The sequence below is a fragment of the Zosterops lateralis genome (genome assembly GCF_965231275.1).
Source record: "Zosterops lateralis genome assembly, chromosome: 15".
Taxonomy (NCBI): Eukaryota; Metazoa; Chordata; class Aves; order Passeriformes; family Zosteropidae; genus Zosterops; species Zosterops lateralis.
Window position 1 is genome coordinate 5,671,220 of NC_139775.1, and position 18,792 is coordinate 5,690,011.

At 41.2% G+C, this 18,792-nt stretch overlaps 1 protein-coding gene across 4 annotated transcripts; it reads left to right on the top strand.

Annotated features, from left to right (window-relative positions):
- The first annotated feature begins 65 nt into the window (after positions 1 to 65).
- On the top strand, positions 66 to 18,506 carry USP42 (ubiquitin specific peptidase 42). Of its 4 annotated transcripts, XM_083872429.1 has the most exons (18): positions 66 to 146; positions 2,111 to 2,204; positions 3,581 to 3,818; positions 4,583 to 4,783; positions 5,861 to 5,971; positions 6,133 to 6,235; positions 6,396 to 6,463; positions 6,627 to 6,697; positions 7,233 to 7,315; positions 8,637 to 8,748; positions 9,134 to 9,274; positions 9,480 to 9,580; positions 10,060 to 10,198; positions 10,880 to 11,608; positions 12,005 to 12,090; positions 12,722 to 14,218; positions 14,696 to 14,988; positions 17,043 to 18,506. In XM_083872429.1, exons 3-18 carry the CDS (start codon positions 3,590 to 3,592, stop codon positions 17,081 to 17,083), a joined length of 4,005 nt encoding a protein of 1,334 aa, XP_083728555.1. In that variant the 5' UTR covers positions 66 to 146; positions 2,111 to 2,204; positions 3,581 to 3,589; the 3' UTR covers positions 17,084 to 18,506. The 4 variants fall into 4 exon arrangements, with proteins under 4 accessions (XP_083728555.1, XP_083728554.1, XP_083728557.1 ...); XM_083872428.1 differs by lacking the exon at positions 2,111 to 2,204 and having other exon boundaries at positions 80 to 146; XM_083872431.1 differs by lacking the exons at positions 66 to 146; positions 2,111 to 2,204 and adding an exon at positions 817 to 836.
- Positions 18,507 to 18,792: the final 286 nt, after the last annotated feature.

The following is an 18,792-nucleotide window of genomic DNA, read 5'->3' on the forward strand; positions in this document are numbered from 1 at the left end:
CGGCGCCGGGCCCCGGATGCAAGAGGCCGGCGGAGGGACGTCATTGTTCCCCGACGGGCTGTAACAGGAGGCGGAGCGGGCCGGGCTGAGGCGGGGGCTGCGGCCAGGGGGACCCGGCAGCGCCGAGTCAAGCGGGGCCGAGCCAGGTAACGGGGCTGGGGGGAAGCGGCGGGCCCGGCGGCGGCCCCGGCACAGCCCAGCGGCACCGCGTGCGCCTCCCGCCTGGAAATCAATGGGCCGGGGGAGGGGCCGGCCCGGGAAAGGGAAGGGAAGGGAGAGCGGCCGGCGGGAGCAGCCGGCTCGGCTCAGCCCAGCCCAGCGCAGCCCAGCCCACGGCGCCGGGGCGCGGGCCGGGCGCTCGGCCACTGCCCCGCTGGCTGGCGGCGGCCGGAGGGGAGGGACCCCCGGGCGGGGCGGGGCGCCGGCCCCAGCACGAGGCGGCCGAGGGAGCCGGCCCCGCCACCGTCACCCCCCGGGCCGGCGGGACCGGCCCCCTCCCGGCCCCCTCCCGGTGCTCTCCGCCCCGCGCCGGGGTCCTGCCGGCTCCGCGCCTCCTTCCTGCCGCCGCTGCCGGCGCGGGGCACTCGGCGGCGCTCCCGGCGGGGGCGGCAGGGCGGTCCCGGTGCCGTGGCGGGACGGGCGCTGTGCCCGCCCGGCCCCGCGTTGTTCCCGCGTTGTTCCCGCGGCGGCGGCCCCTGCGCCCCGTGCCCGGGGGGCTCCGCCATCGCCCCGCCGCCCGCCCCCCCGCGTTGCCATGGGCACGGGGCCGCCGTTGGGCGCCGCCGCCGCCGCCGTGCTGCCCCCGGGCCGGAGCGGGAACAACGCGGGCCGGACAGGTCAGCGCGGGGCCGGGACCGGGGCCGGGCGGCACGGCTGGGCCGGGGGCGGGGGCCGGGGCCGGGGCCGGTCGGGTCAGGGGAGGAAAGGCGGGGCGGGAGTTCCCTCTGGGCCGGCTGCCGGCCCCCTGGCCCGCGTGCCGGGGTTTTGTTTGGTGTGTGTTGGGGTCTCGCCGCGCCGGGCGCGGACATGTTGCGTGCGGTGCCGCCCCTGCCCTGCCCCTGCCCTGCCGGGCCTTCACCGCCCGGGCCGGGCCGTTCTCGGGATAGCGGGACCCCGGGCAGGGCAGAGCCAGGCAAGGGCGGGTCTGGCTCGGCGCTGGCGGTACCGGGGCGGGCTCGGTTCGGTTCGGTTCGGTTCTGAGCGGGCCCGGGCTCCCACAGCACAACCACAACCAACGGCCCCGGGACACGGAGCCCGGGGCTGTCCCCGCCGCCTGCCCGCCAGGGTAAACTCCTCAGTCGCTCTCCTCTCTCTCCTTTCATTGTGTAACGAAAGTAAAACCAGCGCTGTTCCCGGGCGGTGTTCGCGGCCGGGGATGGAGCGGGGTAACCCTGCCCGGGCTTCTCCCGGAGCACTTTCCTCCTCCTCGTTGTCTCTGCCTCCTGTGCTGCTCGTGTTTTCTTACACTCGCTGCTGGAAGTGTTTGGTTTGTCCCGAGATAAAGGCGCGTACTCCCTGCCTGAACAAGGCTCTGGTATAAAACCCTCCCGAGCTGTGATTTATTGTGTGCCAAACGTAAATATTTAGATCCGAGCATTAACTGATGCGTGTTGTGATGAGACTGGGAAAAAAGAATCTAAACAGCGCTGATACAACATTCCAAACGGGGGGAAAGCAACTGTTCCGCTCAGACTGGGAGAAGTTTGTCCTGGGAATAGCAGAGGGGGAAAGTGCTTAATGCACACGGCAATGGGAATTGATGTTCTTCAGCAGTGAACGGAACAGAACCTCTATTTACAGTGAGCTGTGGGACAGCAAAAATACCTGTCTAATGTTTGTGCTGCTCCGTCAAAGAAGTGTTATATCCCAATTAATTGTATTGATAGGTTTTGAAAAAGTGCTGGATCTGAGTTATTCTTGATATCCATTGATATTTGCAGGTGTTCGGTGTTTGATACCTGTTAATCAGTCGTCAGAACTAAATTTGCGGTGCTAATCAGTGCTACTCAGTTGTCAAAAATAAATTTAAAAGTACGTGGGGCTTCCCTCATTGGTCGGTATAAGGCCAAAGCTTTTTTGTGATAATATTCTCGTTTGCTTTTCACTGCAGTCTTGATTCTGGTTTCTGTCCTGCAAATAAGTTCCAAGTATGTTTTTGAAACTCCTTCCCTTTCCATCAGGAAAAGGAGACGTCACCATCATAGGTATCTGCAATTTTGAGTCTGGATCTTACTTGAAATTCACTAAGCCCAAGAACTGTCATCTTAGTCTTTGAAATTGGCAAGGATGTCCTCATTTTCATTAAAATGAGTAAATTTTCCATTTTTTGTGTATTACCGTCTCTAAAATGGGAAGTGTGTACAGAGTAGATTTTAAATTGAAAATTTAGAGGGGATAAAAATCTAATTAAAGGTTCCACACATAATTTGTCTTCTGTGGGACTAGAAGTTCTGTGATTTACTGTGCTTTGCTTAATCTACCTGAAGTTTTATGATTAGCAATCAAGTTGTGCCATGAATCTGAAACTGCTTCATGCTTTGTTCCCTCAGTTATTTTAATATTACAAAGCAGGTTATACTTTAAACCCTCAGTTAAGTTTATAGTTTCCCTAAGCTTAAAAAGGCCCTATATGATATAGCACAATAGTAGTAAAAATTTACCTATAGGAGTTGATAATTGATCATGTAACTATTCAGCAGCTGTGCACACAAAATTACACATATTTAAAGAGGTACCATCTTGAAACATAATCAGCATTTTATAAAGGACTTAGTATCGATTATTGCCTTTATTCTTGTGGGCTGAGGATTTGTTTGGCTTTCTTTTACGGCCATTGTTTTCTTTTTATAGTTTACATTCCTCTTTTGTTTTTCCCTGGCAAAACAACTTTACGTAAGGAGAACTGAAAAAGATGCTTTTTAATTCAACTTCTTGGTTTATAAGTAAGCATTGTAAATGATGGGTGCAAAACACTGCAAGGAGTGCTGCCAAAATCATATCCAAACAAATACTTCTTGGAAGGGCAGAAGAAACCCATGTGGAAATAAATTTGCAAGTGTTTTCTTGCTCTTCTTTCCCAAGATTTCTCAGAGCTGTATCCCATCCTCTGTGTCATCAGGGGTGTGTGGTTCCCAGGAGGGGGAAGATGTTGGCCAGGCAATTCCTCCTGGATCTCAACAGGCCAACACTTGATTGTGCCACTGCTCAAAGCTTCTTTGAGGAAAAAGATCTTGGGGACTATAGTGGTTTGAAATCCCACGAAAGTGTAAGAAATGCCACCAGTCGGTCATTAGCTCAGCAGAAGTTTAAAGCAGTATTGCTACAGTTTTGATGGAAAAAATCTACTTTGTGCATTTAGTTGTGCGTTGGGTGGAAATTTTTTTTTCTTTTTTTTTTTTTTTTTTTTTTTCTTTTGAGTTTTGAGTTTTGAGTTTTAGGGTTTGTTCCCTTGTTTGTAATCATTCTTAGCTGTTTATTTCTTCAAGTTCTTTGAGGCTAAGTGCTAGGATTTTTCTTAGTCTTTCCTTTCTGGAATACTTTGGACGTTCTTATGCCAAACAGAATTTTTGCCTTGTTACAGATATGAACAATGACCATAGTTAACAAGCCAAAATCTTCAAAGTCTAAAAAATCTTCTTCAAGACGGTCTGACAAATCTATGAAACCCCGTACTAAAAAAATGACATCACGCACTGCAAGTTTGGGCCGGGTACCTCCTACAGAAGATCCAAACAAAGTCTCTGTGGACAAAGGTCCTGGGGGGCATATTTATTGTAGATCATCTCAAAAATCAAAGCCTTTTGCCCAAAGAGATCTAGGTAAGTGTCTTCTGTCCTCTCTCCTTTTTGTTAAAAACAAAACCAAAGTAGAAGCAGATTTAGTTGTTGCATTGCTGGCAAATGGGACTACAGTGAATCAAGAGTACAGCCACAGACTCCAATTTTGTGCCTCCCCTAAGGCAGCTGCAGGGATAGGTGTTGCAGAACTTGCATTTATCTCTTTACAATTGATTTGTAAAGTATTTTTTATTTATGTAAAATCAAATAAGGGGAGCTTTTCATAATGCTCAGATGTCCCTAGGTCTCTTCTGTTCTGGAGAGAAAAGTACATTTTACCATGTCTATTCATGGCTTCCATTATTCACAAGTCTTTGAATAATAACACTGCCCAGAAAGAGATCTGATATCTGTGGGGTTACTTTCTGTGCTGCTTACTTGTTTGTCTGTCTGAGTTCTTCTTACTGCATAACCACAAATGTAAGTTTGTGGGTTAAGTTACAATAAGGAAAAAAAAAATGAATTAAGAGATTAAAGGATACAGAGATAAAGAAATCAGATACTAAAATCAGAGTGGTAGTTTCTGTCTTTTATTAGAAGAATTAAAACAGATGAATTAACTGTTGTCCAAAGGAGAGTGTTGACCAGCAAATTCACATGGCAGTGTTAAAGCTGTGCATCATGTGTTGCTGTGTTTTGGAGTAGAGCTGGTTCTTCAGGCTGCTCCTGCAGACTCCTACTTCTTAAATACCCTCTTTAAAACAAAACCAGTACAACTCTTTTAAAAAAATACCAATTTCTTGCAGTTGTTAATGATGGGATTGCCCCGCCACAAAGAATTCTTTTTCCGCCTGAGAAAATCTGTATGGACTGGCAACAAACACAAAGTGTTGGAGTTGGACTGCAGAACCTCGGCAACACGTGTTTCCTTAATTCTACTCTCCAGTGTTTGACCTACACGCCTCCTCTTGCCAATTACATGCTTTCACTTGAGCACACCAAGTCCTGTGAGTATTTTCTAACACTATAAATCTGTTGGACAGCTCCAAAGGTAGAAGAAAAACAGGAGTTCTGTGAAGAAAATTCTTAGTCGTCCTATATTGTCTATAGAAGCAGGTTTTGAACAAGATCTTAAAGGTCTTTTGCAGCCTAAATGGTTCTATGATCCTGCTAACAGGAGGCTCAGAATTATAGGAGACGCATAAAGTCAATTTGTTAATTTAATGTGCATGGTAAAACTTGAAGAAAAGATCATTTCTTGCTTCATGTGAATAATGAAGTACGTTGTAAAGTGGGGCATTTGATGAACATTTGGCATTTGGGTTTCCTGCTGGTAGAAAGGTGATAAAATTTAGGATGTTGTCATTGAAGATTCTTAGTCTTCACAGCTGAGATACTGCAGTGCACTAATACTGTGATAAAATATATGTTCAATGTTGACCCAATAAAAACCCCAAATGTTCTAGAAAGCACTGCAAACTAATCTGTTATGAACTCAAATAGAAATTTGAAGGTAATTGTATTAAAATTTGGGATGATTTTATTCTAAATAATTAAGTTTGTATTTTTTAAACCCTGGAATTTATGTTCTTTGAATTTCATTTTTACATTTGACTTTATTTAAAGCCAAGGGAGCTTCTTTTTATATCCATAAATGTGGGGTTTATTCCTAAGGCACCTGTATGCTTTCTAGTCTGGTATCTTAATATGTATTCCTAGAAGTTTGATTGTGTTTTATATATTCACATATATAAAAATTATTTCAGTTAAGAATCGTGGAATCATTGGAAGGAACCTTCAAAATTCTGTAGTTCCAATCCTCTGCCATTGGCAGGGACATCTCGTGGGAGTGTTCCAGGCCAGGTTGGGTGGGGCTTTGGTCTGTGATTTAATGAGTTTTATTTTGTACAGTTGTGCATAATAAAATTCCACAAAACTGTTGGGCTATTGACGCCTTAGGAGAAGAGAATGTACCACAGAGAGTGGACATTGCACCCACAACTTAGATTATTGTTATTTTGGGGTGGGGTTTTTTTTTAGCAATGTGTATTTGACTAGAATGGGACGCTTTCTTCTTTCACTAGGTCATGTAGAAGGATTCTGTATGATGTGCACAATGGAAAGTCACATCAACCAGGTCCTGTGTTGCTCTAATAATGCCATCAAACCTACGTCTGTTATCAATGGCCTTAAAAGTAAGTTGTTTGATATAGATTTATTTTTATTTTTAAAAAAATTTTACAGTGAATTATTCGATGCATATAAATAATTTTGATACTTTAAAGAAGAGATATTTTAGAAATGTGTGTTTTCTTTCATTTTATAAGAAATAAATATATGATAACCTTATTTTTAGGAATAGGAAAACATTTCCATTTTGGCAGTCAAGAGGATGCACATGAATTCTTATGCTTCACTGTGGATGCTTTACAGAAAGCTTGCTTGAATGGAAGCACCAAGTAAGCATAAAATAATTTAATTTTTCCTGACCCCTCTTACTACTTTATTTACTATCATGAATTAAAATCTATGTCCTTGGTTTTCATAAACAAAAAATTGTTAGAGAAATTAACTCAGTTCTTTCAGTCTTCTGAAGTCTGACTCTTAATTTATTTGCAGATTAGACAGATCTTCTCAAGCCACCACACTTATTTATCAAATATTTGGAGGATATCTAAGATCTCGAGGTACTTTTTAAAACAATTTACTGTTTTTTGAACTGCTCTATGTCTTTTTATCTGTCTGTAGCAAAGGAGTTTGTAGTTTGACTAAAGTAATGTGCATTAATAATTTAAATTCATGCAGTTAGTCTCATTCCCATGATGTTAAGCATTTGTATTTTGATTCCAGTAAAGTGCTTGAACTGCAAAGCCGTGTCGGATACGTACGAGCCATTTCTCGACGTCACTTTGGATATCAAGGTAAGATGTCTCTGAGTATGGGCTGAGATGGGTAAAGGCTTGTAGAGCTTTGTAAAATAAAGTCATTTTGCATAGAAACTTATCTTGTTGAAACAAAACAGCTTGGTAGTGGATGGGGTGGATTGGATTTTGTTGTTCTGTGGAAGGCATGGAAATGCTCTCCATGTTTGGATTGGATTTAAGCTGGAAAAATAATAATTATGGCTACACAAACAATGATATAATCATACTTCTCGATTATTCTACTTCAATATACATCTTTTGTTAGACTGATGGGTTTGATTGTTCTCATTGATGCCAAGGCATACCACAGATACTGTCTGGCACTGCAAAACTTATTTATTTTGACTTGGGATCATTTTGAAATTAGTTAAATACTCAATGAACTCTGTTTCTGTCTCCTCCTTCACAGTGTTTGCTGGATCTCAGTAGGCCATTTAAGTATTAACTAGCAAGGTTCTCTTGTAAAGTGCTTCTAAGTGCTTGAAATTTTGCATTTCTTGTGACTTATTGTTCTACTTTCCTACTCATCCAGGCAGTTACATCTGTCACCAGAGCTCTAGAACAATTTGTGAAACCAGAACAGCTGGATGGTGAAAACAGCTATAAGTGTAGCAAGTAAGATTATTATTAATTACACCTTAATACAAGATACATGTTCAATGCTGTGCATGACTTGGAGACTAAGTTCTCTCTTGACCTTGTTTAGCAATAAAACAGACATGGCTTGCTGTTTCATTTAGTTTTGTTTACATAACTAATATACTGAAATCATTCAAAGCTTGGAAAATAATGCACTTGTTTCTAAATGAGTGATTTTTATATTTCTGTTGAATATTTGGAAATACATTATAAGAATTGTATTGCTCACATTAGATTTTTATTCCTAATACTGTCTGTGCTGGGGCTTGTCAGCCTTCCTGAGTGTGAAGTTGCACACTAAAATACTCATGGCCAGAAGTTAAAAGGCATGTCTGATAAGAACAGTGAGCTGGAGCACAGGGATATGGACAAGGATTTGAGGTGGGAGGCAACCAACTAAGCTGTGACCAGCTTAGTCACGCACCAACCCAGAAGTTTAGTCCTTTTGTGAGTTTGAAAAGAAAGGTTTGGTGTATGTACAGTGTCATTTCCATTGCTGGCAAACTATTATATTACTTTTCAGTTTCCTTTTTGTTTTCTACCATTATTTTTTTTCTAATAAGGATTACTACTGCCTGAAACCTTCATCTCTAAATACAAGTTTCAGAATTTTATGAATTGCTTCTTTTTTCTTTTTCTGGGTGGCTCTCTTATTTTGTTAATTGGCTTTCTTCATCAATTTGGAATTCTGTGCCTTGTATTTTGATATCAGTTTGAGAAGAGGCTATTGAATTCTTCCTGTTTTTAGCTCTCAGCAGTATTTTTCTTGACAATATAAAGTGACATGTTTTAGTCTTTGTGTTGATGGTTGCATTTCAGGACTTAGTCTGTACCTCCTTTGAGTGTGCAGTGAAACAAACAAATTTAAAAATTTTGTTTTGAAGGACTGCAGAGAGTTTCAGTCTTTCCAGGCAACCTCAGTACAAGAAAACTCAATATTGTCCAATGTCTGCCTCTTGCAGAATGGCTGTTTCTTTCCAGTAATTTTTTTTACATTTTTTACTGCCTTACCTTTTTGACATAAGAAAGATACGTGTTCAGGCATTTATTTGGCTATCAAGAGATAATGTCTTAAATCCTTTATTCTCTGTTCTGTAGAGCTGTCTTTAATATCCTGCTATATTCTCTCTATTACCAAAGCTGAAATGCAGTTGATGAATTTAAGAAAAGATCTAACATATTATACAAGCAAAATATAATTCAAATAGCATAAGCATGTATGAGAGATGAGAACTTGTTTGACTTGTGGGTAAGAAAAGAATATACTGTTAAAAATATGTCTGTGCTTGTTTTTAAGGTGTAAAAAGATGGTTCCAGCATCAAAGAGATACACGATACATCGCTCTTCCAATGTTCTCACAATATCACTGAAAAGATTTGCAAATTTTACAGGTGGAAAGATCAACAAGGTATGTTTGCAGCTGGAATACTGCTTTATCTTCTCGGAGTGGACACATCCCAAAGCTGAATACTCATTTTAAAGTTGTTCACATTTCAGACAGTAACCTACAGTGTGAAAGAAGTCAATATAACAACTTAGCAGCTGTGGCTGTTGCTTTTTTTTCTTAATACTGAAAGAGTTTCTATGTGACCATAAAAACATACCTTATCCTTAAAGAGCTAATTCTCTAGAAAATTACTCCCTGCAGCTTAAGTTATTAAATGTTGTTTCTGAGAATAGTCATTTTCAAGTAAATTGAAAAATGTATTTGTATAGTCCTAGTCTGTGTCTTTTTCAGACTGTTCCATGAAGTATTTCAGGATAACTTTTGAATCTTCTTTGTCTTTGTTTAGGATGTAAAATACCCTGAATATTTGGATCTTCGAGCATATATGTCCCAATCTATTGGAGAACCCCTCATCTATGCTTTATATGCAGTTCTTGTACATAGTGGCTTCAACTGTAATGCTGGACACTATCTCTGCTTCATTAAGGTAGATCAGCTTAACTTCTAACAGGATAAAATCTGTGCTGGCAAAGAAATGAAATTGTTACTGGTAACCACTGGTTTTAGGGGAAAACATTGCATCATGTGCTTTGTTTGCTCTGTTTTGGTATGCTTTGTTCTGCAGTGCTCTATCTGTGATGTCCTTTGGAACACATGCAATTCATCTGAAGATATTCTCTCTTTGCTTGCAGGCTGGTAATGGACTTTGGTACCGAATGAATGATGCCTCAGTAGAGCTTTCTGATATCAAAACAGTTCTCAATCAGCAAGCTTACGTACTTTTTTATATCAGGTAATAAAACCAGATGTGCTCAGAACATTTTTGACTATCAAGTTGCTGATACTTTTCTTGTTTTCAAGTCTTTTTCTTTTCGCCTTAGGAAAATGTTACTATTTGTATATTTCTAAGTGGAAATTCCTTGTGTCATTTATTATCTTTCATTGCTTGCCCTTAAACTTCTGCACTTGAGTACGCTGCTTTCTATCTGCTCTCTGCAGCTGTACAGTTTAGAAAAGAGGAGAAATCATGGCCATAGATGGTGTGAGATTGAATCCCTGCCCCGGAAAGGACATTGTAGGAAGACCTTTATCTACTCTTCAGTTTGTAGTCTTGCTAAATCTTCCGGACGCATCTTGGGTGTCACACGCACTGTTGCTGTGAGATTATGGGACGGGGTTTAGTGCAGCAATAGGCTGGAGGAAGAACTGTGAGGTGCCCCTCACAGCACTGAGGCTGTGAACTCAGAGCTAAGGTGCCCTTTCTCTCCCGAGGCGCTACGACCTGACGCTGGGGGAGCGAGCCTTCTACCTGCCCGCGCCCTCCTACCCGCGCTCCTTCCTGGGCCAGCGCGGTGCCAGCAGCAAGCAGCCTGCCTTCATGGGACCACGCCTGCCTCCACACATGATGAAGGTAACTCCAGGGGGGCAGATAGGAGCACCAAATTATAGTGCGTTTGAATGTGGGGTGGGTTTTTTTGAGTTTTATTTTCCCTTCCACGCTGCAGGTTTCTTTGCAGCCCTGGTACTACAGCCAGAGTTACTCAAACAGTGGCTAAGCCTTAATTGTGCAGCCGTGCCAGTTTGTTACTTTATCCGTCCAGCTCAGCTTTCTAAAGCCTGAGAGCTGTGTTCTCAAGACAATTTAAGTAATCTATTAATGTCTAAATAATTTAAATTTAAAAAGTAGTCTATTAATACCAAAATAATTTAAATTTAGGAAGTAAGTATCTGGCCCATCCCTGTGAGTGTCACTTTAGTTGAGACAGTGATAGAATACAAATTGCCTTTTTCCTGAGTACTAGGAGAATTATTCCAGTGTTGTCAGGAAGTGTTTAAAAAGGAAATTAAACACTATTTTGAATAGCTTTAGTCAATCTTAAGTTGTTTGGGTGGGTGTCAAACTGATGCTGATTTGATACCAAAGGCAGGATTTACACACACCTGTTGGACATAGATTTATTGGAAGGGAGGTGAGGTTTCTTCTTAGGTGTTGAGGCAATCTGTGGAACTATTTAGTATGAGAATTTAATGTTGTAAAACTTCCAATGCTGGGTGTTTGAACATATCCATCTTACAATCTCTTCAAATCCAGAGTTCAAGTCGTTTAAATGGAAATGGACCCCTAAAAGAGAATCCCAGCACTGTTGGTGTTGCTGTAAAAAGGCCATCTTCAGCTCCACCAACAGCTTGTGTTCAAAACTGGGCGATTTCCAGGCCTTCAATGACAGACCCTTCCAAAACGCAGAAGATCACCATCAGTATTCACAACAAGCTGCCGGCACGGCCGGCGCTGCCGCAGGCCGAGTGTCCCAGCAGCGCTGTGGAGGAGGAGGATCTGAAGCCCCTTCCTTCAGCCACAATTACAAACTCTTCCGCAGCAGAGCCTACCTCAAACCTCTCCACAGTGTCAGTTGCTACTAATGTCTCCAAGCAGGAGGTTCCTGATGAAATCTTTGTTGAGCCAGCAGTGAATGGAAACCCTAAGCTCTGTTCTGATAACATGGTCCTTTACGGTGCAGAACCTTCAGGAAGATCCGAGGAGTCAAAGGGCTTGTTCAAAAGGAATTGCAACGTTGTAGCTTCCAATGGAATTCTGATTGGGAAGGTGGTCCGTACATTGCATAATTCCCACTCAACCTGTCAGAATGCTGAAGAAAGATCCCAGCATGAGCTGCCAAAAATTGATTCCCTAAATGGTGCTATTAGTTTAGATAATGAATATAAAGAAAATGGACTGAAACTTGATGATTCCGCTTGCCAAGTCCAACCCATTAAACCTTCTGAGATTTTCTTCTCTAAAGCAAATGGAGTGCTTGAAACGGTGAGTTACATTTGTTCACCTGGACTTTCTCACCTATGCTGCATTCAGTATTCATGAGCACTACAATATGGAATACCAAGAAAACACAGCACAGATTACATTCTAAGATTACATTCTTAGATTACATTCTAAGCCTTTGTGCTACTCTCCCACTGAATTTGTGGAGCTGAGTTGACATATAACATATGCCAATGTAAGAGAAGTTCAGGGAGATAATACTTCATAAGTTTATAAAATACATTTTTGGGAGGAGGGGGGTGATGTGTAAAGTGAGAATAGTGCAGGTAACTCAGTGTGATCTTATTTAACACCTAATGTTGGAAGTTGGCCAGCAGTAGTTTTGTACTAAAAATAGCTTTTTCTTTCTGTTTGTTAACTTCCATGTTTTAATTGTAGATGCCTAAAGCTTTGTCGCCAGATCGTCAAGGTATCTTAGAATCTCTTACCTACAGCCAGTTGAACAGCTTGTCAGAGGAAAAAAGGTAAAATTACTTCACTCTGATTAAAACAAGATTTTATACAAGATTATTACTATTTTACCCATCTACTAATACTGCTTAAGAGATGTACATCAGTACAGAGAATTCCACACTGTACATCTGGTATTGCAAACATCAGCACTGGGCACACATTATTCTGATACTAAATACAGGCAGATGCCTCCTGTAAAACTTTGACAGGATGTTTTTACATTTTTCTTTCATTGTCTGGAATGCTTTTCCTATTCTTCTTTCCCTTTTTTGCATGCTAGGATGAATGAATGTAAATTCCCACAATCTTTTCCCACTTGGGAGAGTGGGAAATCTGTGTGTTTACCTTTTTTCTAACTGGGGGAAGAGCAAATATATAATATAGTTGTTCTGGCTATTGATGAAATTCAGAGCTGCAAGTGGAAGGAGTTGGATGTGTTGGGGATGGGTTTTTTAAGGCAAGGCCTGCAGAACTGAGAAGAAAAACTGTCCATGGGAGCTGGGGGAGGTGTAAGAAAGGTTTTCTAAAGACAATGTCTTTCAGAGTTTTGCATTTGCTACGTTTTTAATTTTAGAGATTTTAGTCCTAGCATCTTTTAGATGGACTTTTTCAAGTTAAAAATATGTTTTTATTTTTGTGCAGTGTCTCTGGACCTCCAAAATCTTCTGACAATGATGGAGTTATGGAAACTGTAGTGATGGAAGCACTGTTTGCCTATGAAGAATCCAGGAAGGTTCCTTCCAACTTTAGCTGTGAGGTTGAGAAACTTTTTACTCAACCAGATCCTGAAACCATTTTTACCAAAGAAGAAGTTGCTGAAAGTATTATAACAAAAGCTGATAATGCACATCTCAATATCAATGGTCAGCACAAGGTCAGGAAAAAATCCTTGGATACTGAAGGTGAATTCCTTGGGCAGTGTGAGTCTGAAGACATCAGAGAGAAAGACAAACTAAGAAGATCAAAAGAACCTGAACTCATTTCAAAAGAAAATCCTTTGTACGTCAAAGGGTCTCCTGAGAGCAAAGAGAAATTAGGGCAAATTTCCTCTATAAAGCCTGACATTGAATGTAGTTCTAAAAAACTTGCATCTCTAGATATTACAGATAAATGCCAAGATACAAAGGACATTTCTAATAACTACGTAGAAGTACCACCCGTTAATGACTCTTCTATTACAAAGCTGGATAAAGTATTGGAAAGTCAATTTTCTAGAGCAGATGAGGGGCTGAATAATGAAATAGGTGAAGATGATGATAAACATATGAAAAAAAATAAGAAAAAAATCCATGACTCCAAAAGAACTGACAAAGAGCACTACCGGAGGAAGAGAGAAAACTCGGACACTGAGGAGAAGGAGAGGCAAACCAGAAACAAACCAGATGATCATTCCCACAGGAGGAGGAGCTCTCACAGCATGGAAACAAACAAGCAAAGCCGTCACAAGCAGGAGTATTGCAGTGAGAGCAAGTACAGATCCTCCCACAATGAAAGGAACAGTCCCAGTAATGGCAGGAGCTCAGGAAAATATTCTCGTTACAGATCCCGAAGCAGAGAAAGGACAGATCCTGACAGGAATAGGTATTATTATTCCAAAGGAGACAGACCTTGGATTAGAGAAAGATACTATCAAGATGAACCACGGAGATGGGAAAAATGCAGATACTACAATGATTATTATTCCTCCCATGGAACAAGGGATGGTAGGGAGAGGAGGTCCTCTCATTGTGATAAAGACTATGACAAACTGAGCCAAGCTTACAGCAGGTCACACAAGGATTATCATTGCAAAAGCAGATGGGCTCACAGCACACTCTCCCGAGAGGAGGATGTGCATCACTTCAGCAGCCACAGAGCAAACTTCCACCACTGTTCAGTACCTCAGCAGCACTCGGAAAAATACTCTCGTGAAAGGCACGCACTCCCACCAGTGTCAGCTCACTCAAATTTTGAGGACTTTTCCCGGGAAAACGAAAAAGAAAAACTAAGAAATGGCAAAAGAAAATACTCCCACCAAGAAGAAAGTGGAAGTGACATAGAAAAGAAATGCAGAAAGACAGATGACCAAAGAATCAAAAAGTATAAGAAGGTCAAGAAGAAAAAGAAGTCCAAAGATAAACATCGAGAGAAGGATTACAAGTAAGCAAGGATTCCAGCATAATCAGCAATTTTTTCCTAATTATTTTCTGGGTATTTCTCATGTCTGCCTTTTTTTCATTGTTTCTGAGTAACTTATCTGTCATAATCTGACGGGATCGTGTTATTAGGTTGGCCAAGAGAAGATAGGAAAGATGTTGCTGAATTGTGTTAGAACACTAGAGCTGGACAATGTAGTCAGAATAACAACTGCACACCATTCTTGATTAGGTTACAATTTTTTTTTTTTTTTTTTTAATTCCCCATATGCCTGTTAATGATTTGTGTACAAACCAGGACCTCTTGTCCTTCATTCTGAGGGCTTAAAGTTGCTGCATCTAAGTTAATTTAGAAGTGCAGAAAGTACCACAAAGTAGCAGGCACTCTGCAAGTCCAAACCTGCGGTAAATAAGTAACATTTCATATATACTTCAAGTGCCACATCTGTTTTTCTATTTTTAACTTGCATGTTTCCTTCAGACTTAATGATTTGGATTGCTCTGTGCTCCACTTTGACAATGACAATCGCAAATATAAGAAAAAGAAGAAAAAGAAGAAGCACGACAGGAAACTGAAAGACTTATTGGAATATTTAGATCCTCATTTCCAGAAAAAAACATGGGAGAAGAAGGAAGAATCCCGTCCTCCAGATGACCATTTATGTGAGCAATACAGAAACCAGGGCAGTAAACAACCCTACAAGGAAGACAAGCCTTCTGGTGCAGGTGACAGCAAGAAATACAGCTCCATGGCATCCACTGAGTATGTCAGAGGTAAGGGGCCCTGGGACTCCTGGTTATTCACAGCAATCTCTAAATGCTTGTGTGATGAAATCCCTGGGTTTTATCACAGCTTCCAAACAGTATCATGGCAGGGGGTTGGAAATAGATGATCTTTAAGATCCCTTCCAACCCGAACCATTCTATAATTTAAATAAAATACTACATTCAGCTCTTCATAGCATAGAAACAGTGCTGGTTGCTCATTCAGAATAACAGTAGTTGGTGATAATACTGAAATATTGTTGGTCCAGGTGTAGCTCTGCCTTCTAAGCACAGCTGTCAAACCTCCAGAGAACACTTCACAATTTAACACCTGGAGAGTGTTAAATTCCTGCTATTGTTTTATTCAGTTGTGGGGTTTTTCTGTTAGTACACAGAAGTGGGCTGAGGAAACAGCTCTTTCCCAGTTTTTAATATACGAGAAAGTCTGTTTGGTGCTTCTTACAAAAAACCCAAATATGAATTTGTGTGCCTGACTAAATTTACCCTGAGCTCTCAGCTGTTGCTTGTCATAATCTCAACTTGGGCTTGCAGTAGATAAATTAATTAGTTTAAATTAATTAGCTCTAAAATTATGCAATCAAGATGATTGCACACTGCAACAAATTCAACATCTAAAATCAAACTTGACAACATTTCCCATGAAATTTTTGCTGAACAGAAGTGTTTATTATAGAAATAAAACGTTATTAAATGCCTATTATCTGATATAAACCAGTTCCAGTTACTCATCTATTTTAATAGAAAACCAAAACAATCTCCTAACTATTTTATTCAAAGATAAGTGAAGTAATCCCTGAAGAAGACAGCTCACTATCCAAAAGCAAGTTTCATTGTTAAATTTTTTACACTTTATACCTACCCTAATAAAATACTGATTGTAATTTAAGACAGAGATAACAAAAGGTTCTATTCTAAAAATACGGAGTAGAGGGAAAGCTGATTGTTCACCCGTTTTTCTTTAACAAGAAAAATTAAGGCACTGAATTGAGGTCTTTCAAATCCTAATGTTGTAAAAGGAGATTTCTTTTATGATACTTGTCCAAAAGAACTCTTATTGCACTAAAAGGGTCTGTTCTAGCTGACAAAAAGAAGCCAAACAGAATAAAATGCTTGTGCTCAATAGTGGTTTGGCCTTAGTGATTCTCTGGCCAGCAGATGGCAAACTCGGGTTTTTCAAACCAGGCAGGTGCAGTGAGGAATGAAATGTTCTGCATCTCCTCGCTCAGGGCAGGGCACTGAGGGTGCTGGGCCTGGGGAAGGAGGAGGAGCTGTTTGTTCATTGCTGAACACGCTGCTCACAACAGGAGGGGGACATCAGGGCTGGCAAAAGCAGTTTAAGTCTTGAGAATTTGAGTATTTCCTCAAGTCCATGGATGTTAATTAGCTCCATCTTCTGGAGGGTCAGTATTTTTTTATTTTTTTTTTTATTTTTTTTTTTTTAAATGGGTCTCAAGTAGATCCTCTGAAGGATGGAAGCTGCTTTCAAGAAAAGCCACTTTGGCTGTGTTTTTAGAGTACTGAATGTCTCAATGTAGGGACAGATGAGGAACCACTGAGGAATTGTGAGGTTGTGCTTTTCACCCCAATTCCTGTTATTTTGAATAAATAAGGATGAAAACAGCTAGTGATAAGCTGTGGTTTAAAAAAAAATTATACAGGAGGAGGGATGGAGCAGCTTTGAAGCAGTTCTTTCCTGCATTCCTGTGTGTTCTCTCCAGCAAGTTTCTTTGTGGTTACAATTTGGTCAGCCTGACCACGAGATTGTTACTAAAACAAGGATGCTTTCTAGGCAAAACGTCAGTTAAATATGATTCAGCCAAGGTCCAGCACTTGCTGTTAAAGCAGGTGGCTCTGTCCTGAGGCTCAGTGCAGTTCAGCCAGCCTCAGCCTGGAACTGAGGTGCACTTGGTGTGTGAGGAAGTTGGATCCTGTCCTGAGGGAGCAGGTGGAGCTGGGGCAGCTTTGAGCCCTTTAGAAATGAAGCCCCTGAGACACAGTGTAATGTCACAGCAGGACTGACCTTGTTTCCTTTTGCCTTTCAGATGTGGAGCTGACTGATGAAAGCCTTCAATACTCAGACTGAACCCACCCACCAACCCCAAGGACTTCTGACCACCAACCTCAACAACCCTTCACCTTCAAAACCAACAACTTCTCATCATCAAAACCAATGAATTCTTACCTTCAAACCTGACATTACCAATAGTGACCATCAAAACTTAAAATTTATTATCAATTACCATCAAGACAAAATCCAGTCATAAGTGGTGCTTAACATTTCTGTACAGAATTTTACCATATATGAACTTTTTTTTAGTTTTTAACTTGAGACTTTCTTTTTTAAAATATACTTCTAATCCAAAAGGGTGAAAACTTTTTACAACTGCTGAACATTGTAAAATACCACATAAATATCTCACTGAGCTGAGATAATGCCCTGGAATAGACCATCTCAAATGCTGCTTAATTACAGACTCAGGTTGACTTTATGTTATTCATGTAATGTTACTCCAAGTTAAGACATCTGGTGCAAGAGCGACCAGGAATTATAAAAGTTGCAACTGACAGTCTGTATATTTAATTTAAAGACTTATTTAAAACTTCACAAGTTTTGCAAGAGCTTAATTTTTTTTTTTTCTGTGGTCTGACACTAGAAACTAATTTACTTCACATTTGAGTTATATTCAAGATCTGAAGAAAATCTTCTGGTTTTCAACATTGTGAAACAACGAATATGCAGTTCTGAATGTATCTCTCAAGACTATTTGTATATTGTTCCATATGTTTTTATTACATTTTCTTAATATACTGTCATTTGTCTTAAGTCTCAGTTGTCTGTTTTGTCTCTCTAAAGTGTCTAGTTACAGACAAATTCATACTGTGATTTTTATTTTTATTATTAAATGCTATCAAACTGTGATGCACTTATTATTCACTGGTCCTGCATCAGGAGATGAGTGGGGAACCTGTATTAAATACAGTTCATCTGAATAATCTGTCTGGTTTATACAAGCTGTGTTGTTCAGAGATGTCTAAAGTTTGATCTTTGTTTTTTTAAAGATAAAAAGCACTTGCCCCACTGTAAATATATAGCATGTAAAATTTATATAGTATATAAATACAGCAAAGTTAAAATGGATTTTTACTTGAGTTTTACTTGAGTTCTTTAAAATGCACTGTGTCATGGGAGCTGACAGATGTCAGAGCATGTTTGACACTTGAGAAGTCACATCTTCCTCTCAGTGTAGGGGAGAAGATGCTGTCGGTGTGAGCAAGAGAAGATCAGTAACCTGGGACTGCAGCTGCCTAGACAAGGATGCAGAAGGCTTCTCCTTTGAACTTACAGCTTCCACAGCCAGGCACAAGGCTGGGAGCCCAGCAGGAACCTGGTGGTGTGTGTGCCAAAACAAACAAACAAAACAAAACCACCAGCAAGGTTAATGTTTCACTAAATACTTAAGAGTAATATTTTGGTCCATGGAGAACACCATAAAGCCAAACCATAATGTACCTGCATAATGTTCCTATGGCAACAGTTATGTGATGTTACATAAAGTAACATGGCAAAGTAACTAATATTCCTGTCCTGTATCTGGCTTTTTTTTTCCTCTTTTGTCCTCTGGCTCCAAGATTTGGTGTCTTGTCCTTTACTGACGGGTAACTCCAGCACAAGTGTCTAAAAGGAGTTTGTGTTGTTGCTGTGCCTCCCTTCAGAGCCCCACAGGCAACAGCTGCCCCAAAGTGGCTCTGGAGCAGGGAGGACACTGGGTGACACTGTCCCAGAGCTGTGGA

Bases quoted from the DNA above. Each gene is read 5' to 3' on its own strand.
- USP42 (XM_083872429.1), top strand. From the start codon at position 3,590: ATGACCATAGTTAACAAGCCAAAATCTTCAAAGTCTAAAAAATCTTCT. The intron at 6,236-6,395 runs GTAAGCATAAAA...ATTTATTTGCAG, and splicing joins TGCTTGAATGGAAGCACCAA to ATTAGACAGATCTTCTCAAG. The intron at 14,989-17,042 runs GTAAGGGGCCCT...TTTGCCTTTCAG, and splicing joins ATCCACTGAGTATGTCAGAG to ATGTGGAGCTGACTGATGAA.